Below are 27,325 nucleotides of genomic sequence, written 5' to 3'. Positions count from 1 at the left end.
TGAGAAGGCAGGTAACAAGTCTATTCACGCCAATTCAATGAACCCTGTCAAAAATAAATTCTGCTATAAAATCCCTATTAAGCAGAGGATGACTGCTGGTGGAAATGTCCTTACCATAAAGATTACAACTAAAATGTGGCTGAAATACATACATTTAAGAAACTGACACAGAGAGACGAACACTTTCAGAAGCTCTATGCCTAGCATTCACAGGAAAAAATAGCCAGTGACAGGTAGGCTGGAGTGAAGATGCTTCTCTTCCCATATGGCTGACAACAAACCAATTGCTAGTCTGATCTGCTGGGGTCACATCCTGCAGAGGATTTCAAGCAACATTGCTCCTTTTCAGAAAGCAATGAGCTGGGAGTCTAGGCTTTACAATAAATGGTTCAACCAATTTGCAGTGCTCACTGGAAATACACAGGAGAATTCACAATGCCTGGCTATAACTCTTATTTGGCAAATGATTTTATTATAAACTGGTATCATAGTGAATCCATTTTCTTTACGGGTTTTCTGCTACTGTTTAATGGACTGTCAGTATAATTTAGATTTCATCAATTTAAACTCATTCAAGCCTGGCTCCTGATTGTACAGTAAATGGAACATATTTCTACTCAACGAAATTAATGACAGTTAATTGTAGTCTGCAGTCCCCAATTTTGTAAAAGCAACTGTTCCACAATTCAAGCATCAAGCTACAAAATTTCCCACACCAATTATTCTTTGTACTTTATAGGCATCTACATCTTATAAGCCCTCTTGGTAAGACTAATATATGTGTTTTTTTAATATTTCTTCCCTCTCAAATATTTACTACCAACTTTCCAGAAAGAGTTAGGACCTAAATTATAACTAAAGACTAGGGAAATGAAAGTTTATCAGTCTCAACAGAGAGATGCTCAATTATTACAGATTTAAGCTAGCAAAACTGAAGATTAAAATTTTCTACCTTATATATTCCTTTGCAAACTGCTGGACGATTTTCTTACATATTTCAAATCAGTCACAATGCCAACAATAAGTGAAATTTATTAAAAGAAGGCTAAACTTACCATATGGATTTAGACATATAAATAATGCACACAGTGCACAGTGATAAATACCATTACTGAACTGATACTCTGTTTAACAGAAATTTACTTCTGAGCTTTATTAACCAGATAACACAACAGTCCCATGAGTGATTTTTCTTTTTGACTTGTCTTTCACCTAAGCACCCACATAGCTGTGTAAGAGATGTTTAAAATAGAAAAACCATGCAAAAAAGCACCTTCAGAAAAACTTATCAAATCAAAACCCACACAGTAATAAGGCAAGCATCGAGACTCTGCTGCCCCAAAACCATAAACACCAGGGTCACAGAGTGCCAGACTGCAACTCACACAAAAACAAGAGAAGGAAAACCACAAGCTATCCTTTTCAGTCCTTTTTTCAGCTCAATGTCTACATCTGCTCAGCTGGTTTTTAATTCTCCTATAACTATGTTACAATCATGCCCCATCCTCAGGCTACTGCCCCTATTAGAGGTGCTTAACTGCAATTCCATCCAACCTCAAGCCCCAAATCAAGATTCCCATGGTCCTTCATGTCCTCCCCAATTCAGGTGGTAATGCCCACTTACTGCCTGTTTCTGACAAAGACCATCACTTAAATGAGTGTAATTTCTCCCCATAAAATGAAGGATCAGGGACTAGCATCCTGTCTCCTTTCGGGTCTTGCCTTTTCTTACCTCCACAACACCTTGCAAAGTTAAACAAGTGTGCTCTCCCATTATCAGCTGATTAGTAGAGCACTCAATACCACAGCTGACATCTAACAAACCCCAGGAAATTCCACTAGCTTACCCAAAGACTATTACCATTTCAGCAGGCCTCAAATTTAATCATTTGCTTTGATTTATAAAGACTCCTATGGGCAAGTGAAGCCTGTTCCCTGACTTTCTTATGCTACCCATACCTCTTCCCTTTCTCCCTTAATCATTACAGCTTTCATGTGGGGTTTTACTGCAGTTACTATTGGTTGGTCATGTGTTTCTTCAAAAATTAAAGTCAAAGACTGAAGATACTTTAAGAATAATTTAAACTAGTCACTTTCATGTGACTGAAATACTGAGACCTCATATTTTCATTAAAGATCTTTAACTCACTGTGAATTATAAAGAGCATTTTACAAGTATTCAACAGGTATTGGGTGGGGGAGAGTTTCACCTATGTGACAATTTCTAATTATCACCTCAGCATTCTACATGTAATAATTCTGCTTTATAACAATATATATCATTATTAGGCTAAAAAGTATTGTGGGGAGGGTATTGGCAGGATCTCGCCTGGCAATCTGCCATCCACCTGTCACTTTTATCATCAAAACTAGCAAAGATCTGAGCAAGGTGGCAGGATTTACAGTATCTAAATACCTCTTGATTCCTGAAATGAGAGGAGAGATTTCATTTATTGTTCAAGACGTAAGCAGCTCTGGATGCTCCATATGAAACTGTACTCAACACACTTCAGCAAATGAGTGCAGCTGCTCTGGGCCAATGTAACACTTAATGAGAGTTGTGCTTTTTGTAATTTGTACCTTGAAAAAAATCATGTTCTGAAACATCTGCTGAGACAAAATAAATCAGAACTTTGTGGGGGAAGGGGCACAGATGAAGACTTCTTCATTTTACCCAAAGTTGGGTTGTGTGTATGCATGCTCAGTCGTGTCTGACTATTTGTAACCCTATGGTCTGTAGCCCGCCAGGCTCCTCTGTCCATGGGATTTCCCAGGCAAGAACACTGGAGTGGGTTGCCATTTCCTCCTCCAGGGGTCTTCCGGACTCAGGGATCCAACCTGGATCTCTTGCAATGCAGGTGGATTTTTTACCTCTTGAGTCATTGTGGCTTCCTTGGTAGCGCAACAGTAAAGAATCTGTTTGCCAATGCAGGGGACATGGGTTCGATCCCTGAGTAGGGAAGACCCCTGGAGGAGGAAATGGCAACCCACTCCAGTACTCTTGCCCGGAAAATCCCATGGACAGAGGAGCCTGGCGGGCTACAGCCCATGGAGTCACATAGAGTCAGACATGACTTATTGACTGAGTGTGCACACACGCTCTCTACCAGGCTCTTCCCCCAGGGATCTCCTTAAGCTAGTTGAACCAAAGTGGCAACAGGCAAATCTTGTCAAGATTACATAAAGCTAAGAAAAGAAGATAAACATACTCTAAGGGAAGAAAATCATAAACTCATAATACATTCTCACAGACTTACTGGCACCACCTGCTAAGCACTACAGATACTGAGGTGAATAAAAACACTATCCTTCCCTTAACATATTCACCATCTAATATTAGAACTAGTGAAAGTGAAAGTTGCTCAGTCTTGTTTGACTCTTTGCGACCCCATGGAATACAGGCCATGGAATTCTCCAGGCCAGAATACTGGAGTGGGTAGCCTTTCCCTTCTCCAGAGGATCTTCCCAACCCAGGGATCGAACCCAGGTCTACTGCATTGCAGGTGGATTCCTTACCAGATGAGTCACAAGGGAAGCTCAAGAATACTAGAGTGGGTAGCCTATCCCTTCAGCAGATCTTCCCAACCCAGGAATTGAACTAGGGTCTCCTGCACTGCAGGCTGATTCTTTACCAACTGAGCTATCAGGGAAGCCCATTAGAGCTAGACATCAAAACAAATAATTTTATGTCTTTGATAATTTTAATTGTGCTTGTTTCTTACTCCCAGTAACAAAGACTGCAAGCTGTGTATAATTTCATTCTTGCCTTCCTCCTAAAGAAGAGCTGATGTTTAATAGGCCAATTGCCTCTCAGAAAAAAGATCACATTTGCAAGCTTCCCTTAAAGTTGGTATGGTCACATGACTAGATTCTGGTCATGGGCTATAAGCAGGCACAGTGTTTCAACTTCTGGAAACTGAATCCTGAAAAGAGGAGCCACTTCTCTTCTTAGTCTTCCTGGTGGCCTGAATACAAACACACCATCTTAAGGTGGAGCACAAGATGGATCACAAGATGACATGGGAACAGAGGCCACTCAGAATGGAGAAGCCAATTCTTTGACGTATCTAAAGAACCAGACCAAAAATTCACTAGTTCACAATTCAGCACTTCCAGCCACTGTACACAAGTATCTCTAAATTATTTTGAAATTATCTCTAAATTATTATATATTCATGAGGAACTCTCAGGCAGTCCAGTGGTTAGGACGCCTCATTTTCACTGCCAAGGGCCCAGGTTCAATCCCTGGTTGGGGAACTAAGATCCCACAATCCATGTAATGCAGCCAAAAACAAAACAAGTAAAAGAATGTCGAAAAATATAAATAAATGAACTACATTCATGAACAGAGTGACATCTAAAACAATGATTTAGGGGAAATATTCTAATTTTTTTAAATAAGGAAAGCTAGGAAGAAACAGATAACCCCAGCAAATGTATAGAAACACAACACTTAATACTCTTGCTAGAATGACTCAAATAGCCTGAATGGACAGCATAAACGATTACGTTCCAGTGGGATTACGAATCAGGTCCTAGAGGCAGATGACATAAAGCAGAACAAAGCCCACAGCTGCGGCCCTAAAAAGACTTCTCAACTAAGGCAAGTTCTCAGCATGACGCTACCCCAAGGAATCACAAGTAGTAATAAAAGATCATTGCTTCTCCTACAAGATGACCGGCATTTTCTGTGGAGGGCAGATTCATGGTGTCCTAAAGCCACCATTCAGGCCCCCTCCTTTCTCTTCCACTTTGATTTTAGGACTTCTTTAAAGAGAATATGCGGCTGCTCCTCCAACAAAAATACAAGGACCACTGATAACCAAATTTTCTGGAACACTATGTAATTTATAAAAGTTAAGGCTGACCAGAATTCATACTACACTAAGTTCTCAGACTATACGCAATATTTTAATTCACACTAGAAAGAAGGCACAATGTCACAGCTTTATCTCTTCATTCCCACACCATTAACTGTGGATAAAAAATAGAGTGCACAAATGTGTCGGAGCCGTTCTCTGAGGTGAAGATGTACTACCTAAAGATGACGATGAGTCTCCTGCTTTACCTAGAGAACATTTTTCCAACTTCAAAACCACAAACTCAGTCACTTGCAGAGGCCAAAATCCTACGGTACACCAGGGCTACTTAAAAAGAATTGTAATAGCAATTCATTAATAATCACTACAGTCCAGATACACCCTTTAACTCAGAAATTTCACTTCTAAGAAAGTGAGCAGAAATGAATAAATATTTAGCAGTGTTGTTTATAATGGAAATAGCCTAAAATCCAACTATATATAGCTAGTTATACTCTAGTATCTATCGACTGATGTGGGTATGTCTAATGTTTCTGTGCATCATGGATGCCTTTAGCAATCTATACAGTCAATCTGCACCAAAAAAGAAAAGTTTTAAGTTCATAAAAACATGTACTGAAATATTTGTCACAAAATGAGAAAAAAACTGCAATGTAATACTTGTACTTCTTTATAGATTTGTTAAATAATAACACTTACTAGGTTATTCCCCTAATAGCCTCCATAATCTCAAAGTAGTGATGAACATAAACATTATTTTCAGATGTTTTTCTCTACATGATGTCATAAGAATATCTGTAATTTATATTGGTGTAACAGGTACTGCAAATATTACTATGCTTTACTGCCTACCTTCATAATTGAAATGAATGCTAAAGGTCATTTTAAATGCAATAAATTAGTGAAAATAAAGATACAATTTGTTTATCCACTCAAGTTCACAGTTTCCTGAATTCTGTTCACAGTCACCTAGGTCATGGACCCCAGGTTAAGAATCCAGTTTCAATGAGAAGCAACAATGACTGATAATTCCTGACATGGCAGTAAGTTCAAGACATGTTAAGTTAGAAAGCATTATTGCAAAACAGTGAACAGCATAATCCTACACATGCTTACTAAAGAAACTGGCCATACAACAAAACATTAACAATGATTTAGTGCCTTTACTTTTACTTATTTGAATTTCAATTTTTTCCCTTAAAAAAAAAGTATTATTTGTTCATCAAAACCAAGGGGAAAAAATGCAGGAAGGAAAATATGGGGGAGAAATAAAAAGAAAGACCTATAACCAAATATTATAAATGCATTCATGGGGCAAAGGCGAAAAGCAGCAGGTAAATTCCAAGGACAGAACATACAAACAGAGTCCCTCTAATCATTGCAGAAGTTGAGTCATGGAAATGATGCTGAAAAGAGAGCTGAAAATCTGTCTCTCAGCTTATCAGATGCCACAGCACTGCGGGTCCTGGCAGCTGGGAGATAACAGAAGTAAAAGACATGACAAAACTGATGGTCACTACAACAGCTAGCCGCCACCGATCCCGACCTGAGTGCCAAACGTGATTTTTAAAAAGACTGCTTTCAGTGATGCCAAACATGTATTTTTCGGATAGTTGTGGCAGACTCTGAAAGCATTCTAGCTTATGAGCCTGAAAGATAGCCCAGGTTTTTTCCTCCTCAAAATGCCTTTCTTGCCTGTACAAAGAGCAAACTGGAAATCAGGTCTCCATTGTCTAACTGGAAATATAAGGCACAAAATTCTTTATAAGGAAGGAGCATAATTTCCCCAAGTCTAAGTGCTGCCAGAGTTAATTCTCAGATACAAACTCGAAAACTTCAGGTGTGAACAGACGTAATTAAATCATAAATCACCACTTTTCAGTTCAATTGTTCCTGATAATATAAAACTACAACTTATCAAGTGTGACTTTTTGTGATCTTTTCTTTCCCTCTACTGAAGAGAAAAAAATTATAATTATACAAAGTATTAACATTCCCCCATTCAATCTGGTAACTGTACAGTACCTATGTTTTATAATACTAGCACCAAAGGGATGTTCAGGACAAGTAAAGTCTAAGAACTAAACATCCCTAATGACAATAATGCCCTGCTGCAGAGTGAACAGCTATGCATAGCTTTACAGATTAAAACGTTAACGTAAAAGCTGAGAATGATGAAAAGCAACATACTGAAATCATATTAAAAGCATGTATTATAAACTCAATCCATTTCTCCTTTTTCAAAGGAACTTACAGCCACAATCTAATGCCCCCCAAAACCGTATTTTCGCTCCATCTCTACTGATCAGTCTAAAGTGACAGCACACCATCTGTCAAGCACACAAAGAAAGCAGAACATCTACAGCCTTCCAACAGAACATAAAACAACCCTATCTGTGCCTTTTTCAGTTTGGTTTACACATTGTACACATTACACTTACACATTATCACACTGGACATCATTGAAAAAGGAATTCCCTGAAAAAGCAGATGAATAAGGAAATTTAGAGATATGTGAGAAAATAAATTTAAGGGTTAAATGAGTGAACAAATGGTGGAATATACTTCATACGTAACATACAGTATGCTGCTACCTAACCAGTTTGAGCACATATTTAATGAAATAATGAAAAAGATTTAAAGGTACTGGATAGTTAACACAAACGTAATGATAAAGAGTCACTGTTTATGAATTTAATAGACTCAGTAAAGTGACTGAAGTTTATCCATATCCACGCATTTTAAGCATTAACTTTAAAAAAATAGGTGACTTACTGATCTCCCTCCATCTATTTTATGCTCCTTAAAATCCATTCTGAAGTGTATACTAACACAAGTGTATTAAGGAATAGAAAAGAAAAGCCTGTAATTTTTTTTCCTGATATTTAGGGTACTCAGCTCCAAATCAAAACTTAGGCACCCCAGTAACTATTCTGAGATATTTACACGTTTTGCAAAAGGGAAAGAAATCATTTTACACACATATATTTTAAAGTAATTCCAAAAACAATATACTGCTTCCTCTTTAAATTCATAGACATTATTTTTAATTGTGGAAAGTCTGGTTTTCTCAGCTGGTGAAGCTGTCAGAATAAATAGAAGGCAATATCTGGAAACATGACAAACACATGGGTCAAAGTCACATACAAGCCAATCTCTGTCAAGAACGAAGCCAAATTCCTGCATTTCTATTTAAATGATGTTATCCAACCCAAATACCACCATGCCACTTCAAATCCAAATTGTTTCCTTTTAAAAAGAGGGTTTTACAAAACTGATAGAGTGTAACAGATTAAACAATTTTTTCAGCAATTTCCTCAGCTACCACAAAGCAAGGCATCAAAGTATAATTATAATAAAGGGAACACTTAACAATTAATTGAGCCAGGAAAAGCTAAACCTCTAGAGCTTAAGAGTTCAAACACTTGCTCACTAAGCAAAAGGACGGAGGATTTTAACAGAACTGCAGGAAATCTCAGTCCAATTAGACTCCAGGTAAATATAAATTTTGCTCCACTGTGATTGGGACTCTATTTGTCTCAGGCCACCAGGCTGATTTAGTATCCAGCTTGGAGATTCAAACAAAAGAACCCCCACCTCCCACTGGATCTCTCCCCACACTGCTGAGTTATCCAGTTTTTCTAGGTTCCATTGGACCAGAAGTCACCACAAGAGCTCTTAGCTTGCTTTATACATTAGACCAGTGACCAAGACTCCCCAACACACAGACACAGCTTCAAGGTAACAGCACAACACCTCTGAAGATAGTCGTGGTCTGTGCCAGAATATAATGATAACATCTTAACTAACTGGCCTTCTTTTCTCATTCAGTTTCTATTTAGATTCTGTTTAGAGGATACCTACATACATTCTTTAAAAAAAAAAACAAACACAGTTTCAAAATGCCACCATCCCAACAGCTTATTTCTAAGGGATCATTTCATGACTTGTAGAGTTTGATAGGAAATACAAAAAGTTCAAATTTAATACCTAAATGGTTTCAACAATACAGACAAGTAAAAATTATTTTTTAATTTAACTGGATAAGTGAAAATAAATAATGATTTTTAATGTAGCATAAAACAGCAGGCGAGGGAAGAATTTTAAGGATTACAGAAACAGGCAGAACCAGAGGCCAAGGCAGGAAAACCCCACAGGTCGGCACCAAGGTCGGCACCATGGCCTGCACCATGGCCTACAGGTCAAATCTGACCCATGGCCTGTTTTTGTAAGGCCCGCAAGGAAAGAATGCATTTTACATTTTTTAATGGTTGGAGAGGAAACAAAAAGAATATTTTTTGACTTGTGAAAATTACATGAAATTCAAATTTCAGTGTATATAAATACAGCTGTATTGGAACAGCCAGTTCATTCACTTATATCTTAGCCGTCACTGCTTTCATGCCACAAGAGCAGCCCAGTAGTAGCAACAGAGACTGTGCAGCCTATAGCGAGTTCGAAAATACTTACTCTCCGGCCCTTTACAGAAACAGTCTGCTGACCACTGCTCTAGAAATGCTCACTAAACAAGTAGCTCAGCTGACAATGTAAAATTTACCCCACAGAACTTGCAAAAGGCCTCTTATTTATTAATGACACATATGCTCAGAACTGTGGTGTTGGAGAAGACTCTTGAGAGTCCCTTGGACTGCAAGGAGATCCAACCAGTCCATCCTAAAGAGACAGTCCTGGGTGTTCAATGGAAGGACTGATGTTGAAGCTGAAGCTCCAGTACTTTGGCCATCTGATGCGAAGAGCTGACTCATTTGAAAAGACCCTGATACTGGGGAAGACTGAAGGCAGGAGGAGAAGGGAACGACAGAGGAAAAGATGGTTGGATGGCATCACCAACTCAATGGACATGAGTTTGGGTAGACTCCATCAGTTGGTGATGGATAGGGAGGCCTGGAGTGCTGTGGTTCATGGGGTCGCAAAGAGTCGGACAAAACTGAGCGACTGAACTGAACTGATACTCAGAAACCTCCTGCTATAAAATGCTCGAGAATTCTTCCAGTGGTTAGTATCGAGCATTCTGACCTGAAAATAACAAAACAACCTTTCAGGCAATGCCTATGAGGATAAGAGAGTACCTCTAGCACTGCCTCCTTCCCTGGTGGCTCAGATGGTAAAGCCTCTGCCTGCAATGTGGGAGACCCAGGTTCAATCCCTGGGTCGGGAAGATCCCCTGGAGAAGGAAATGGCAACCCACTCCAGTACTCATGCCTGGAAAATTCCATGGATGGAGAAGCCTGGTGGGCTACAGTTCATGGGGTCGCAAAGAGTCGGACAGTACTGAGCAACTTCACTTTCACTTTCTAGCACTGCCTAAGTTTCTTGTCACATTTTCCATCTGGACTGAAAACTCAGCTCATTTTATGAATCTAGATCAGAGATGGCAAACATTCCTACATTTGCACCCAAGAACAACGCTATCAACTCATTGGCGCACTCCTTCCAAACAGACTGAATTCAGCCTGGATCACTTGGAACAGGACATGAAATCCATCTGGCTTCTAATATCCAGGTGATCTATTCTTTTTGAACTTCTTTACCATTCATTTCTCCTTTATCATTTTTCTTATACCTTTTCTTTTGTGAAAACCATGCTGCAAACCTGACAGAGAGGACAACAGGGAAATGAAAGTGGAACACGTATGCCTGCTCTCTGACATGTGAACAGGGCACTAACAGGCAAGTGACACACCAATAATTTTAAAAAAGAGGATGTTTTTAAGTCTCTTTATCAAAATATTGAGTACATCTATGGCTGGTTCATACTGCTGAACATACTACTCATGTATGGCAGAAACCAATACAACATTGTAAAGCAATTATTCTCCAATTAAAAATAAATAAATTAAAAAAAAAATACTGAGTTCAAAGGCGTTCCTGGTAAGCCCTGCATCCTGCTCCCTTTTATTTACCTTCATATGAAAGCTTTAAAGGGACTTCCCTGGCCGTCCAGTGGTTAAGACTTTGCCTTCCAATGCAGGGGATATGAGTTCGATTCACTGGTTGGGGAACTAAGATCCCACAGGTCTCACAGTCAGAAATTCAAAATATAAAACAAAAGCACTATTGCAACATGTTCAACAAAAAGGCTTTAAAAATGGTCCACATCAAAAAAAAAAAAATCTTTAAAAAATAAACATGCTTTAAATGAACTAGAAAGATGTAGATTCTACTGAGATACGCCCCCCACCTCCCACAGAAATGCTTTCTGTGTTTCCCACAACACTCAGAGAGGGTCTGAAGGAGCAGTAATTAAGCTTGATAACCATTTCCACCCGAAGAAAAGCTCTCTATCAACCTTGGCAAACTGAAACCAATTGGAGGCAAGTCCAATTTGGATTCAGACACTCAAGTACACAGACCTGGGACTGCATCATGACCGATCCATCCAAAAGGAGCCCTGAACAGCCAGAGCTTACGCTCAACGGTAGCCACATTAACGTCAGAGCAGAGGTGTTTGAGAGTAGAGGAATGTCCCCTCTCAAAATAACCTTCGCCAGAAGTTCCGTGTGGCTTCCACACTTCACTGAGATATTTTCTGAGCATTTGCACAAACAAAGCAGCTTGCTAGGAAAGTTTCTGCCTGAGCCCACTCTTGTGTCACAAATAATTTCATGAGCTGTCATCACCACCAGCAGGCAAACATTTCAGTGAACATTTTAAATATCCACAAGGATAACAGACTCCTAAGAAAAAAGAACACGAGATCTTAATTGGGATCAAAGCCCCTCATCTTTGGAAAGGAAGCACACATATCTTAGGGTCCTGTCATGTTTTAACAGCTTTTACAACCAAAAGTGAAATTTTTCAAAATAAATTTTTTAAAAAGTCAGGCAGTCAACCATAAAAGAATTGCAGGCTTTTGTGAATAGTCAAAGAATTAGATTACATGAGGTCAGAAGCCATCTGCTTCTACAGTTTTGAAGAGGGAGACTCAGTGACTATAAATGTCTTCCATCAGTAGGTACTATCTTTTCGACCTAGGAGGATTAAAAATTAAGTAACCTCAATTTGATGGTAATTATCTCCTTAAATTGATATGCATCTTCTGTCCCTGAGAAGATTTAGAATTATTTAAAGAAAGATTTAAGAGAATCAAAACTATATTAACATTTTGGAAGTTAATAAGAAATCAGGACTTGATATTTTTGTTCTTTTTATAGTTGAAAGAATGTGGCTTGGAACACTATTCTTGAAATTACAATTAAAAACAAAACACACTACCTAGGGCCATTTAATTGGGTAAGATCTTACCGGAAACCCGAACAAACTTTTGCCCAAAGCACTATATGCTTGCCCTTTCTAAAGAAGCCCCATGTGTATGTGTGGGTGTACTCATGTAATCCCCATTACGGCTCTTGAGGTGCGTACTCTGATCCCCATTTTACTGGTGAAGAAACAAAGACACAGAGGTTGTCCCTTGCCAGCGCCTGCCCCTCCCATGGTAAAACTAGACTGTCCTACACTGCTTCTCTGTAAGAAACTGATCCAAAAACCTAAGTGAGTTTATGCACAACCCTGAAATATCTAAGGCACCTTATTCATAGGTTATGATTAATTTCATTTATAAGAAGTGCTAAGTACTTTAAAGGTTTGTGTTAAAAGACTCAACAACAGAAATCAAATATTGAATTTATTTTACTTAATAAGCAAGTCAATGTTAAAACTATTAATTATAAACAAGACCAATCACAATTCAAAAATTTCTTAAAATTAACTTAAAATTTATTTAATTTATAGAAGGGATAAGTTTTGTAAGCGGAACTTTTTAAAAAATAGAGCCATGTCTTCTAATTTACAACTTTTAACCAACTGAATGCCAATTTTTTAAGCCAAAGTAAACTTTCTCAATAGCTCAGGACCCCTCTGAAGAAAGTCCTGACATCAACGATTCTGTACATGTGTTTACTGCCCACCTCCTAAAGGCAGTACAGCTAAGACAATGCTACTCAAGAGGCTGTCCATGAAACACAGCGTAAACACATGTGGAGTCATCACCCTGCTTATCCTGTTAAGTATCTAAGGAACAAATAACAAAGTGCCTAGAATGTCCCAGACTGGGGTACATCAATGAACTAAAAGGAAAAAAGATTCATGTCCTTCTGGAGTGGACCAGCAAGGAAAAGACAAGAGAAATGAGAATGGTGGTATTTAAACCAGGTATGAAATATCTATGGGTAAAGGGACTGTGCACAGAAGGCAGTGGCACCCCACTCCAGTCCTCTTGCCTGGAGAATCCCATGGACGGAAGAGCCTGGTAGGCTGCGGTCCTCGGGGTCGCGAAGAGTCGGACAAGACTGAGCAACTTCACTTTCACTTTCCTGCATTGGAGAAGGAAATGGCAACCCGCTGCAGTGTTCTTGCCTGGAGAATCCCAGGGACGGGGGAGCCTGGTGGGCTGCCGCCTCAGGGGTCGCACAGAGTCGGACACGACTGAAGCGACTTAGCAGCAGCAGCAAAGGGACTGTGAGATGGGGAGAGACCCTCAGAGGGGAAGTCCTACGGGGAGGAGGTGTCAAAGGATTTCTGGATTCAGGCCACAACTGGGACCCAGGAAACCGAGGTGAATATATGACCAGAAAGCTAGATCTCGGAGTTTGACGATTAACTGCTCATAAAAAATGCCTTCAAAGGATTACTATTTAACACGTATCTGTCATGAGTAAGGGTGATTTTCATCAAAAAATGGGCACATACAAAACATTTCTGTTTCTTTTGGAATATACAGGTTAAGGATACATTCTGGTTCACTGCTTGTCATGTTGACACTCTGGAATATATATACGCACACACACAAGTGTGTGTGTTCATCTGGGAAAATCTTATATTTCACTAAAATAATGTATATTAAAGATAAAATACAGGATAAGTAAGGAGCAGCTTACTCAAACTTTTGTGATTCTAAAATCAGGTTTGTTTTTTTTTAATCAGTAAGCATATCCTCAAGAAATAACATAGCGCTGTCCAAGCAGGAACCCAGAGTGGCTGAAGAATTGCCTTAGGGAATATTTAAAATACATTAAAACAACAGGTGCTGATTCAAAGGTACCCAAAAAGTACAGGTTAACCTGGGGCTTCGTGCAGGCAAGCACAGCAGGCATGGAAAGTGGGGGCACCTCTCTGGAGATGGAGCCCCAGGGCAGGCATCATTTACTCATTTCACTTTAGAAAGAAACGAAAGGGCTCTCACCAGGGTGACAACCAAACTGAAGATTTAAATTCTCACCTACCTTTCCTTTTCTGCTAAAATGTAACCTATATTACACCATGTAATTGCACACTCTAATCCCAGCCCCTCTATTCACAAACCTCTCACCTAGAAAGTTGCATATGAACCAGCACAAATCACACATTGTGCTGACACTCTTCCTCTATTTACCCAGCACATGCATAGCAGAACAAACTATTTATAAATATCCATATGTCGTTAGAAGTTCTCCCTGAATCTGGAGCCACAGTGACAGTCTCCTGATGAAGTGGTACGTGGGGACCTCTCTCATCTACGACCCCCCACCCCTGTATTCCACTGGGGGAAGTCACCATAGCCCCACCAGGTGGAGTTTAGGGGGAGCGATAAAGCAAGGTATCTGTCTTTCTTTTATACAAGACACAGACATGCAATTCAAGTTCCACCAAGCAACCTACTCTTCTGAGACTGTGACTGGAGCTGAGTGACAGCAAGGCAGGAAAATGCTGAAGGACACTATTCTGGGGGTAGCACCCAGATGGAACGGTCAGGAGTTTCTGCTAACCCAAAATCCGAACTGCCCTCAATCCAGATAGGTGTCCACCCAGTCTGTGAGTTACTCTACCAACAAATTATTTTCATGTAGATGTGGCCGATATTCTCCAGTTTCCATTTAAAAAAAAAAAAAAAACCTTAATGAATACAATACGCTCACATTTATTAGATACATAAACCATGTATTTTCCCTTTCAGTTGCTGGGTTAAGGTTTCAAATTCAGTAATCAAAATTTATCCTAAATATTCTGCAACACCTTACCTCACCCTGCTCAACGTACTTCTCATACTTGTTAACCATTTACCTTTTTAACAATTAATCCTTATATTTATCTAGTAAGAGAGAGAAACAACTTTCAAAAGCAGGCAACATGTACTGACTTCAGGAGTAGGAGAAAGAAAAGGAGCAAATTAATTATTTCATTTGCATTTTCTAAGAAATAGGCCTATCCCTTCTTTAGTTTCAGCGTAACTGTGTTTCTTATTTTCATTATCTTCAGTAATTTTATCAAGTTTAGTTCAGTTCAATGGCTTGTCATGTCAGACTCTTTGCGAACCCATGGACTGTAGCACACCAGGCCTCCCTGTCTACCACCGACTCCCGGAGTTTACTCAAACTCATATCCATTGAGTCAGTGATACCATCCAGCCATCTCATCCTCTGTCATCCCCTTCTCCTCCTGCCTTCAAGCTTTCCCAGCATCAGGGTCTTTTCAAATGAGTCAGCTCTTCGCATCAGGCGGCCCAAGTATTGGAGTTTCAGCTTCAACATCAGTCCTTCCAATGAACATTCAGGACTGATTTCCTTTAGGATGGACTGGTTGGATCTCCTTGCAGGCCAAGGGACTCTCAAGAGTCTTCTCCAACACCACAGTTCAAAAGCATCAAAGGTCAATCCATTTTGGGCTTTAATCAATTCTCCCAGGCCCATGCAGACTTACAAACCAGCTGTGTGGCCTGTTTCCCCATAGATATTATAGGAAAACAATGACTCATTTGTGCAGAGATTTTAAGGAGCAGAAACAACACATGTAAAGGAAGTCCAGCATTGAAAAGGAGCAGGTGCTTTAAAAACAGTGGGCATCCACGGTTATAATGGTGTAGCCATCCACAGTTACAGCTCCCTCTGTCCCTCACAACTGACAATTTGTTCTCAAGCTCACATATCTGAAGTTATTGGTATTTCTCCCGGCAATCTTGTTTCCAGCTTGTGCTTCACCCAGGCTGGCATTTTGCATGATGTACTCTCCATATAGGTTAAATAAGCAATGTGACAATATACATCCTTGATGAACTCCTTTCCCAATTTGGAATCAGTCTGTTGTTCCATGTCTGGTTCTGTTGCTTCTTGATCTGTATATAGGTTTCACAGGAGGCAGGTAAGGTGGTTTGGTATTCCCATCTCTTGAAGAATTTTCCACATTTTATTGTGATCCGAACAGTCAAAGGCTTTAGTGTATTCAGTCAGAAGTAGTTGTCTCCCCTTTTTTGGATCTGCCTAAACTCCAGTCTGCTGTGAGTGTGCTGGGATGCTGGGCCTCTCAACCCTCAAGGCAATGCACTCATTTTCTATCTGTGCACTAACTTGAAAAAGACAGGGAAGCACTGGTCTACATCAATGATTCTCAAATTTTAATGTGTATTTAAAACACCTGGAAATCTTATGAAAACAAAAATGCTGACTGAGTAGATCCGGAGTGGAACCTGAGACTGCATTTCTAACAGGTTGCTGACCTGTGGCTGACACCAAACACTCCAGCAAGCTCTGGGGTACATGTTTCACTCAAAGACCCTTCCTTTCCTTACGAAACAGAAAAAGATAGAGTTAACTCGTCCCCAAATTTTCTGCCACTTCCCATTCTTTTGGTTAGAATAACTTTAGAAGTTTCTCTTGTTTCTTCCACCCTCATAAAGTCATAACTTTTTATGTGCTAAAATTCTTTCCTATACATATGCAGGATTTGAATAACTTCCTAATAAACACTAAAAGGCAATCATTTCTTTAGGCTTAGGAAAAGGCAAAGTAAAATTTCAATAGAAACAGAAAAAAAAAATTAATGCAATCCACAATGAAAAGTATACTAAAACGTGATTGAAAATAAATATATTTTCACAGGTGTTGGAAGGACACACAACTAAGGAGAGCTGAAGTGGTCACAGACTCCGGTCACTCAAACCTGAGTCCTCCTGGCAACAATGCTCTTCCTGCCTGTCATGTACTGAACCGCATCTTACCAAAATTTATACATCTGAGTCCTAACCTCAGTGCTTCAAAATGTGACTGACCTTCCTGAAAAAAGTGACCACTGCAGATGTGATCACTTTTAATTAGAATGAGTGGGGCCTTAATTCAATGATTTGTGTCTTTATAAAAAGGATAAATTTGGTGAGACCCAAAACCAGGCACACAAAGAGATGCCATGTGAAGACTGAAGCTATGCTCAGACAAGTCGAGGAACTCTCAGAAGCTAGGAGAGGCGTGGAACAGATAGATCCTTTTCCAGTACCTTCAACGGGAGCACCAAACCTACCAGCGCCTTGACTTCGAACTTGCAGCCTACAAAACTGTGAGCCAATACATTTCTATCGTTCGGCTGTTTAAGCTACTCAGCTTGTGGTGCTTTGTTATGACAGCCCTTGCAAGCTCACACGCTGCCTGTGTTTCTTTCTTGTCAAAAAATATCCAAAGACGATACACAGACAGGCAATCTTATCACAGTCTGGTGTGCCATGTGAAGGTTTTAGACTCTGTCCTATTAGCAAAAGTGATCCACTGAAAAGCTTTAAGCAGATTAATATTAGGTTTATTACATGCAAATTATCTTGTCACACAAGTTAAATCATTATCAACCCTACAGGTGCCTTTATGCCAGGATTCATGTTTCTTGTAACACAAAAAAATTCTTGCAATCATCAGAAAAACTCACACTCCCTCCCAAATAAGAATGCCTCAAGAAGACACTTTCATTTTCATGTCAATTTCACCTAAAAATTCTTCTACAGATAGAAGACATGGATAAAAAGTTGCAGATCAATGAGCTTTTATTTTCTCCAAAAATGTATGTCCTGGAACACCAAATGCCAGAGTTTTCTTTAGGTTTACTTTGAGAAAGAATGTTTGTCTGAGTGACTGCAGAAGATAAGCTTTCAATTATTCAGAAAAGCAAGACTTTAAAACCGAATTCAGCCTCTTAACTGGTCAGAGACCAATCACTCAGTGAAGAATCAGGAGCTAAATGGTAGGACATATCATTTGTTAAAAAGTTGGTAACTCCCTTCCCCTCTTTAAACAGAAATCTGAACCAAAGGGAAACTATACATTTTTTAAAGTTCCATGCTTTAACTTTTTTTTCTAAGTAAGTACAAAACTATAACTATGTGTCATTGTGTCATGATGGCTACACTAACTAACCTCACTGTGGCATAATCATTTTGCAACATATATATATATATATATATATATATAAAATCACTAATTTTGTGCACTCGCTCGTGGTGGTGTGTGTGTGTGTGTGTGTGTGTTGCATCCCTTGTGGCTCAGCTGGTAAAGAATCCACCTGCAATGTGGGAGACCTGAGTTCAATCCCTGGGTTGGGAAGATCCCCTGGAGAAGGGAAAGGCCACCCACTCCAGTATTCTGGCCTAGAGAATTTTGTGTGTGTCATGTGAGCTTACTCTATTTACCTAGCAACTTTCAAATACACATAGCAGTATTTTTAACTCCCATCACATGCTGTACATTACATCCCCAGAACTTATTCATCTTATAACTGGAAATTTGTACCCTTTGACTTCCTTCACTCACCTCCCTGACTCCTTATCCCCCACCTCCCCACCTGTGACAACCACTGATCTGTTCTCTGTTTCTGAGTTTGGTTTTTTTAGATCCCACAAGTGGAAGAGATCATGTGGTACTTCTCTTTGACTTTTTCACTTAACATAATGACTTCAGGTTCATCCATGTTGTGACAAATGGCAGTTCCCCTCCTGACTGAATTAAGTTCCCTGTGTAACTACACATTTTCTTAATGTCATGTATTGGTTATATCTCAATAAAGTGAGGGAAAAGAAGGAAGAAAAAAGCAGAAGGAAATTTATATGCCACCCACAGCAAACTTTAGAAACCAATACTCTATGCTGAAAATGCCCATAAGAGAAATCTGACTGCACACAGCTGTGTAAAAAATCAATTTGTCACCGTGACAGTCATCTCAGAAATAGAGTAACGGCTGATGGACAACAAAGAAGTTAGATTAGACACAGATGCAAAGTATACACAGAGCTCCACAAGGTTTTGATTTTTGTTTTTATAACAAGCTTGTTAAATCATTCACTGGGAAATAAATTATTCGAACTGGACTTCCAGAAGCATTATTCCGTGACATCATCAATCAGTCAATATATTTTTGAATAAAAATTTCAGAAACTTATTTATTCATCAAGTATTGGACTTCCCTGGTGGTCCAGTGGTTTGGACTCCGTGGTTTCACTGCAGGGACCCTGGATTCAGTCCATGGTTGGAAAACTAGGATCCCACAGCCATGCAGTGAGGCCAAAACAAACAACAAAAAACCAGTATTATGGAATCCATGCTATGTGTACACTATTCTTGCAGATCTCAGGAATTCAATAAGTAGAAACAGAGTAGACACCTTCATGGAGGAGACAGACATCCTAAAATAGTAACAGAAATAAACAGAAAATTATTACTGTTACAAGTGCAAGAAGGAAAGCTACATGACTTCAAGACTGTACCTATTAAGGAAATCTGGATAATTGGGGTGTGGGAGGAAGGTGATGGCACTGGAATGGAGTACTAAAGAGAGGACAGTAGCTCAGCATGTCTGTCTGTTGGGTTGGAGTGGGGGTAGGGGGGTGGGGGGTCACAAACCTGAGGCATCAGCAGGTACAAAGACCCTAAGGTAGGAGGTAACGTGGACAGTGTAACTACAAGTCCATCATGCTGTGCTTCTAAGACCAATAAAAAGCTGCAGAAATGAGGAGCAGGATCAGAAAGAACTGGTTGTAACCAGGCATGAGATTAAACCTTAGCTACGAAAATCCTAAATACCCATTTCCTCAATAAAACCTCAGTCTTCTCAGACCAAACAGTATGAACATAGGCTTATCCCCCAAGGACAAGCACATATATTACATAACAGTCTATTTTTATCCTCATGTTATTGCTCGCCACTAGGCTCAATCTTAATGACATTTTGGGAGGTATTTGTAATTTAGACTTAATCTGAGTATTGAAACCAATTCAGGAAAGGAAAAAATTTATCTGTGATTTCAAATGAGCATAAAAGATCTGAAAAGACACTGTGCTCAGTTGTGTCTGACTATTTTCAACCCCATGGACTGGAGCTTTCCAGGGTCCTTTGTACATGAAATTCTCCAGGCAAAAAGAATACTGTAGTGGGTTGCCATTTCATCCTCCAGAAGACTTTTCTGACCCAGGAATCGAACCCATGTCTCCTGCAACTTCTGCACTGCAGGCATATTCTTTATCACTGAGCCACCAGGGAAGCCCATAAAAGGTCTACTACTCAAAAACTAATAATACATTGAAGAATCCCTTATGATGCCCCATAAAGTCCCTACTGAAACCCTTAAGATACAACTAACCAAAGAGAATCTCTGCAGTTGGGTGCATGTAAGGGTTTTCATCACCAACTGAAGATTTTACTGTAGTACTTTGCACCAAGAAAGACAAAGATCAGAAAGAAAAAAGACAAAAGGAGAAGAAAAACCTAAAGAAGAGGCAATATTTTAACATCTTCCACTGAGAAGTCATTCACCTTCAAATGCATAATAACCCCAAAAGAAACAAAACTACTGAGAAGGTCAAAGACCGTCTCCTTACGAAAGAGGCAAACATCTATGGACTTGGCAGTATGCAAACCACAGGCCGCACCTGTCACCCGGCCAAGCACAGGGGCGTCTCCCACAAGTGGTTCTGCTGGAGCACCACAGAAAATTTTCAAGCCATTTTTGTTGTTTTCAGTCCTTTATAACAGCTTCCAGAGAGGCTGTATACCTTTTTCACATTTCACAAAGGTCCTCAGATTTACTGAAACAATGTCTGCCTCCCTTAAGTACACAGTTCCTCCCCAAAACAAGAACCTACTGTTTTGAAAATAAGCCATTACCAACCTCCCTCCACACAGTCTTCTAAACATCAAGAAGAAAAGATTTCCCACCATCCTGTAGAATATGCAATATGAATGTGCAACAGTTCTCAAACTTGTTTTCTCAAAAATGATTTTTCTTAAGGAGATATTCAGCAGAAACAGGATGCCACAGCCCCACAAATAGGGGAAATGGCAGGTTTGGTTTTGTTTTGTTTTTTAATGTTAAAGAAGTTTCCTTAACTGCAGGGCTTCTCCAAGTTATTAACTATGACAGTCTCACATGAGAGACAGTACATGCAGCACTTCCCATATATTTCGGACTACAAGTATTTTGGAGAAGCATTTTGAAAAAAAAAAAAAGAGTAACTCTCCGCTGAGAAAGGCTGGCCCTCAGTTCTGCACAAGACAGCCAGCCTTCTGACACAATGACAAATCAGATCATCCCTTATTTTTAAGGTATCATCTGTAACCTGTATCGAAAAAAGTTAATGCATTCTGTCTCTTTCTTGTGACCTAGAAGTACACAGGTCTGTAGCAATCAACGTGCGGTTTGTCTATACTGACATATGTTCCTCGGTGGCTAGGACATTCTGACTGTCCAACATGTTAAGGGTGAATCAAAGACTCTGTCAGTACGGTAACCTACACACTACCAAATCTCCACAACAGAGCTCTAATTTCCCCCAGAAATTAGATAAGTTTATCTAATTTCCCCCAGAAATTTTGATAAGTTTATATCACATAAATATCTTCTCAGTCATCAGCCAAAAAGTATAGTGAATACAAGCTAATCTATGTAAGTTTGAAAACATTATTTTTCAAAATTCAAAACTAATTTCTATATGGGGGAAAAAAATCGAGTACTTTATGTGAAGTTCAGCACAGCTACAGTACAGCTCAGCAAAATAACGGTACCAGGTTAATAACATAATCTCTTTAATCTCCAGCTCCTAGAAAAACATCAAACTGGGAGGCTTCCAACCTATTAATTACATCTCATGCAACTCATGTCATTCCTCAACACTGTAAGCAATTCAAAGAACTGATTTCAGCTAGTTTTTTTTTTTAAACTGACTTCTGTAAGGAAAGTACCCGAATATACACAATGTATCAAATGAAAAAGGAAGGTATTGCTGGTGTTCAACAGGTTCTGAACCACCTGCTTCCCTACATCTTATCTGCAAGCTGGGTCTGGTCTCTCTCTAATTGCTACAAATAACCTCAATATACCGAGTGGACGCAGTATCTTTCCTGGAAAACAAAGCAGGTTAGTTGGCTTCATCTATTATCATTGATTAGAGGCCCTGAAGCTTAATTCTAGGGAAAAGGAGGTCATCAGGAGGAATAAACCCTGGTCTGAAGCCCACTAAAAACCCCTGTCTAGCTTCTGGTCACTCCTGTAGCCAATGTAAAATGACCTGTAACCCTGAACTTGAAGGCTTACTTGTCCCACCGTGTACTCCACTCTGCAGGGCCTCACCACAGTCTAATCTGTGCTGAAGACAAAAGGAAAAGGAGGACGTGAAAAGAGGCAAAGTTCTGGGCAGACAGTGAAGTGTGAGAATGAGCAGCAGAAGACACGGACAGAAGGAGAGCCTCACGGGCAGGCCCAGAGGTGGGCACAGGGAAGGGCCAGCACACCAGCTGACTGAAGCCTGGAGCTATTGAATACCTGGAGTTTTCCTGCCCCAAACCACTACCCATTCTTCTGGGTTTCATGTCCACCTGCATCCACAGGCTGACACCAGGTTTCTCAACCACAGACACCGTAAAGACCCAAAGGCACCTCACCTCCTGGTCTATAGACGACATCGTCCTCCGTGATGTATGATGTTATCTCGCCGGTATCTGTCCTTTCGTAACGAGATTTTTTTTTCGGGGGCTTCTTTTTGTTCTTCTTCGTGGACTCCTCCGTGGTGGCACTGTTGTTGTCATTGTCCTCGTCTTCGCTGTGATCACTCTCGGCGTAATTTTTGGCTCCTCCTTCCAAGGTACAGCTCCTGCGGGGCCTCGAGTTCTCACTCTCACGCACTTTGTCTCGCTTCTCTCTCTCCCGGTCCCGATCTCGGTCCCGGTCCTTCTCTTTGTCTTTGTCTTTGTCTTTGTCAGCTGTCATGATTCGCCACGTGCCTTCTTCTGTCCTCTCACGGCTGGGCCTCCGTGAAAGGTAGACAGTAAGCCTGGGCTTCAGTCTTCTGAATTTCTCACTCAATTCCAGGGAAAATCCAACCACTCCAACAACCCCAACGTTTCAAAAATGCTAGGAGAAAAAAAGAGAGAGTAGAATTGGTTTTCCTGTAACATTTTCCCATATTTCCTTTCCTAAAATAATATTTTGTTCAATGATTCTCTTCCTTACTCATGCTTTAGCACTGAAAACTTCTTACTTGCCACAGGAAAAAAGTTAGGACAATGACACAAAATTTAAACATAAACAGTTGCTGGCCTCAGCTAGCGAATTGTTTGGGACTTTCTATCACACTAATAATGAACAATATCTGAATGCATAAGGGCAAATGATGCTTTCTGTATACAAACTGTTTTTTCCTTTTAAAATGAAAAAGTAAAGTGTATCCCAGTAAACAACATATAAGGGGCACAATCACTGTGGTGCTGGAGAAGACTCTTGAGAGTTCCTTGGACTTCAAGGAGATCAAACCAGTCAATCCCAAAGGAAATCAACTCTGATTATTCAGGAAGAACTGATGCTGAAGCTCCAATACTTTGGCTACCTGATGGGAAGAACCAGCTCACTGGAAAAGACTGAAGATCGAAGGCAAAAGAAGGCGGCATGGGCAAAGGATGAGATGGTTAGACACCATCACCGACTCAAAGGACATGAACTTGAATAAACTTTGGGAGATAGTGAAGGATGGGGAAGCCTGGTGTGCTGCAGTCCATGGGGTCACAAAGAGTCGGACACAACCTAGCAACTGAACAACAAAAAAAAATAAAAAAGGAGTTTTATGAACCACAATATTAATTTAAAAGGGAAAGAACCTATAGTAAAAATTATTTCCACCTGAAAAAAAAAGTATGTAATCTGGAGAGCCTTGGAAAATGTCTTAGGATGTCTCACAGTGCACTGTCTTCTGAAGACTCTTTCTGGTCACTTTTCTAAATTTCCAAAGCTTCTCTCAAGAATAAACATAAGAGTTGACTCAAAAATAACAACCTCAAAGCAAGATTCCTGTGCCTTCGATTACAATTTTTTACATGTTCTAAGTCTACTATTCTAGTTATTTTCCAAGAAAACTGGTTTCTCAAAGATATATTATCTCTGTCTTCACAAAACAAACAGGTTCCCAAAACAACCTTTCATCTTTAGAGATTATTAGGTGGTTTATACATTCTTCCAAATATCCACTATTAATAGTCTCCCTGCTGCTAAGTCTGCTGCTAAGTCGCTTCAGTCGTGTCGACTCTGTGCGACCTCACAGATGGCAGCCCACCAGGCGCCCCTGTCCCTGGGATTCTCCAGGCAAGAACACCGGAGTGCGTTGCCATTTCCTTCTCCAATGCATGAAAGTGAAAAGTGAAAGTGAAGTTGCTCAGTCGTATCCGACTATTCGCGACCCCATGGACTGCAGCCTACCAGGCTCCTCCGTCCATGGGATTTTCCAGGCAAGAGTACTGGAGTGGGGTGCCATTGCCTTCTCCGATAGTCTCCCTAAACGTCTAAAACTAAAGCCCAAAAGGAAAGTCTGAACAGTAATATAATGAGAAGAGTGAACCCCAAACTCCAATCTTATTAAAAAATTAAAAATTTTTAATTTTACTTAAAAGTCAGTCTTGGAACAGTCATAATAACCAGTAATTTTTCTTTTGCACTCTTTTATCATCTTCCCCAGTATCTCATCTCACTTGTTCAAGTTTGTACCAAACACTGTCTATTTGCCAGGTGTTCAGAAGTAAAGATACCACAAGGGAAGAGCCCATGGTCCCAGTCCTTGATGCTCTCATGCAGAAAGAGGAGATAACTGGTCAACAGGAGAACCACCTGTTTCTTGTGCTACTCAGGCCAGATAGGAACAATACATGCAAACAAACAAAAGACTGGTCCTCTTTACTCGGACAACAACCACCAAGTCAGTTTGTAATTACATGCCTCAAACACAGAGAAAATTCTCTTTGGTCACGCCAAAGCCGTAAACATTATCATGTACTCTCTCCAAACCTCTTAGGTCAAACTTGATACCAGTAGAGACATTCCCACTAGCACTTCAAATATCCTTAGGCATTCAGGGAAAAAAAAAAAGTTAACAACAAGCTTTGGGAGAGAGACCTATGAAGGAGCAATAATGCCAACAGTCTATAAGCAAAGTCAGAAGTGTGACAGTATGAAGCACAAACCTAAATTGCTTCCTTCTATAGAGGAAATGCACTCTCAGATAGGATTTCAATTTTCTAAACATATTTCCAGAAAATGAAAAATTATTCTACTGCCTGCAAAAGTTCTGCTTCAATGAATCATCTGCTAAGCAGACAGTAATAAACCCCCAAGTCCCTGGAGGCCACTAGTGTTAGCAATTGAAAATACACAAAGAGACATATTACTTTCTCCATTGGGCCTAAGTTTAGAGCCCGAACAAGCCAATCATGCAAGAAAGAAAACCATCAGCTAACGTGGTTGTTAAAACATTCCTCTTTGACATTGAAAACATACCAAGGTCTCCTGGGAGTCTAAAAAGAACAAGGAGCTTAGGCCAAAAGACTCTCAGATTCAGTTCAGGACAGACATACTTCAGAGAAGTTCAAGAAAACATAATTTCCCCAGGGTTAACAAGATAACTGCTCCAGAAAACAGTGCAAAAATATTATTTCAGCACTTAAACAGAAAAAAAGTAGTAAGTCCAAATTGTACATTCAACATTACTCCCTACAAAATCATATAGTGTACTTCTACTTACAAAAAACTTTGAGTTGTTTCTACCGAGAGTTAGCAAGAAAAAATCAATGATCAGTAGATAAACCATCCATAAAATGAAACCCTCTGTGTGTGTGTGTCCAACTTTCAGATAACTAAGAATACTGATAATCCAAAGCTAAAGTCAATTCAACTTCTGTTCACATTTGTCCCTGAAATATAGCACAGTGGGGATTTTTTTTTCCCTCTGCATTTACCACAATAATCGTCATTTTTCTGAGCTTCATTATAAAACGACCAACATACAATGCAACATTTGAGGTAAGGGATCCAGTGGCGCTGAGAAAGGTAGCTGTCACCTCAGGACACTGGAAATGTTCTCCTCGGTAGGTAACACTATAGTGTCTTTGTATAACAGCAAGGGGTTCACAAAGCAGGTCCCTGCCATGCTCTCACTGGATTCTGTCTACTACTCAGTGATGTGAACCAAACAAGAGTCATCACCCCACTTTTCCGGCTACAGAAGGGGAACTAAGAAGAGAGCATCTGTAGTGGTGTCTGAAGCCCCCCTCGCCAAGGTGAACCCACCTGACCTGATGGCAACCTACTGCTCAGGTTACAATCTGTATCTTCACAGGGGCCAACTTTTCCTACATATATCCTTGCTGATAATTAGCACAGACACATTTAGGAAACACACTCATTTTAATCTCTCCCACCCAGACAGAAGGTACTCTTCCCTAGTAAGAAAGAAGAAAATTTTGAAAATATCAAGTCGATCCACTACTCAACCCAATTCAACAGGAAATACAGGAAAAGACAGTTTAAAATTAACAAAAGGAGAACTCTAATCTAAAAAACATTTCAGATTCAAAACAATCTTCTTCACTGAACAAATGTCAACTGAATACCCACGATGCTAGTGTGCTGAATGCCCAGTGCGCTAGTTACATGCCCACGTGTGGGGAAAACAGCAGAGAACCCCATACAAACATCCCTGGCCTGCGGACCTGATGTTCCAGGAAGTGGAGAAAGGTATAAACATATATACAAATATACAGATATATCTATTACACTAAAAGAGCTTATGTAGGGAGTCCAGTGGGAACAAGGGAGTATAAGAGGACTGTAATTTTAAACAGTGGTCAGGGAGGCAGCTTTGTCCCAAGAGTACAGAAGAGACACGGAGACCACTGCAGCAGAGAGGAAGCAACTGCAAATGTCCAGAGGCTGGAGTGATTCAGGTACATTCAAAACTTAGGAAGCCAGAGGGTTTGGAGTGACATGAGAAAGAGGACTGATTTTTAATAAAAATAAATGTATAGTCCTCTCACTAGTTTCCAGATTCATCAGACTGCACTGGATTTTATCTTAACTGATAAAATTTGGTAGGCTGGCTTAGTTCCACTGTAATCTAATCAGTGTTAAAGGCATTCATTCGACAGTCAATGATACAGAACTATTCTGCATTGTTTCAGGTTACTTATATAAACCTCTACACAAACATCATTTGCCTCTTCAAAATAAAGCCACCAACCACATACAAACACCTTACACTACTTACCAGAAGCAATCTGGATAAAGTACCCAAATTTCAATCATGCTCAGGGCCCAAATCTCATTTAAGGAAACCATTTCTTGTCACTATTTCAGTGGTCCCAGGAGGTTTGGCCCCTTGGTAGAATTGCAAGCATAGTGGACTGAGAAGCAAAGGTTCATGCTTTGGCACTGCCAGGGCTAGTGCCTTGGG

The 27,325-nt window shown here is 40.0% G+C and overlaps 1 protein-coding gene across 5 annotated transcripts in view; it reads right to left on the bottom strand.

Moving 5' to 3' along the window:
- The window catches only part of RERE (arginine-glutamic acid dipeptide repeats), a 416,914-nt gene that overhangs the window by 238,081 nt on the left and 151,508 nt on the right, over positions 1-27,325 (bottom strand). For all 5 annotated transcript variants that reach the window (XM_061382835.1, XM_061382834.1, XM_061382837.1 and 2 more), the window contains exon 2: positions 22,500-22,968. In XM_061382835.1, coding sequence (XP_061238819.1) covers positions 22,500-22,824 — 325 coding nt within the window. In that variant the 5' untranslated portion in view covers positions 22,825-22,968. The remainder of the gene's footprint in view (positions 1-22,499; positions 22,969-27,325) is intronic.

Source organism: Bos javanicus, chromosome 16 (genome assembly GCF_032452875.1).
Source record: "Bos javanicus breed banteng chromosome 16, ARS-OSU_banteng_1.0, whole genome shotgun sequence".
In the NCBI taxonomy this organism is placed as follows: domain Eukaryota; kingdom Metazoa; phylum Chordata; class Mammalia; order Artiodactyla; family Bovidae; genus Bos; species Bos javanicus.
This window is presented reverse-complemented; position numbering and strand designations above follow the sequence as displayed.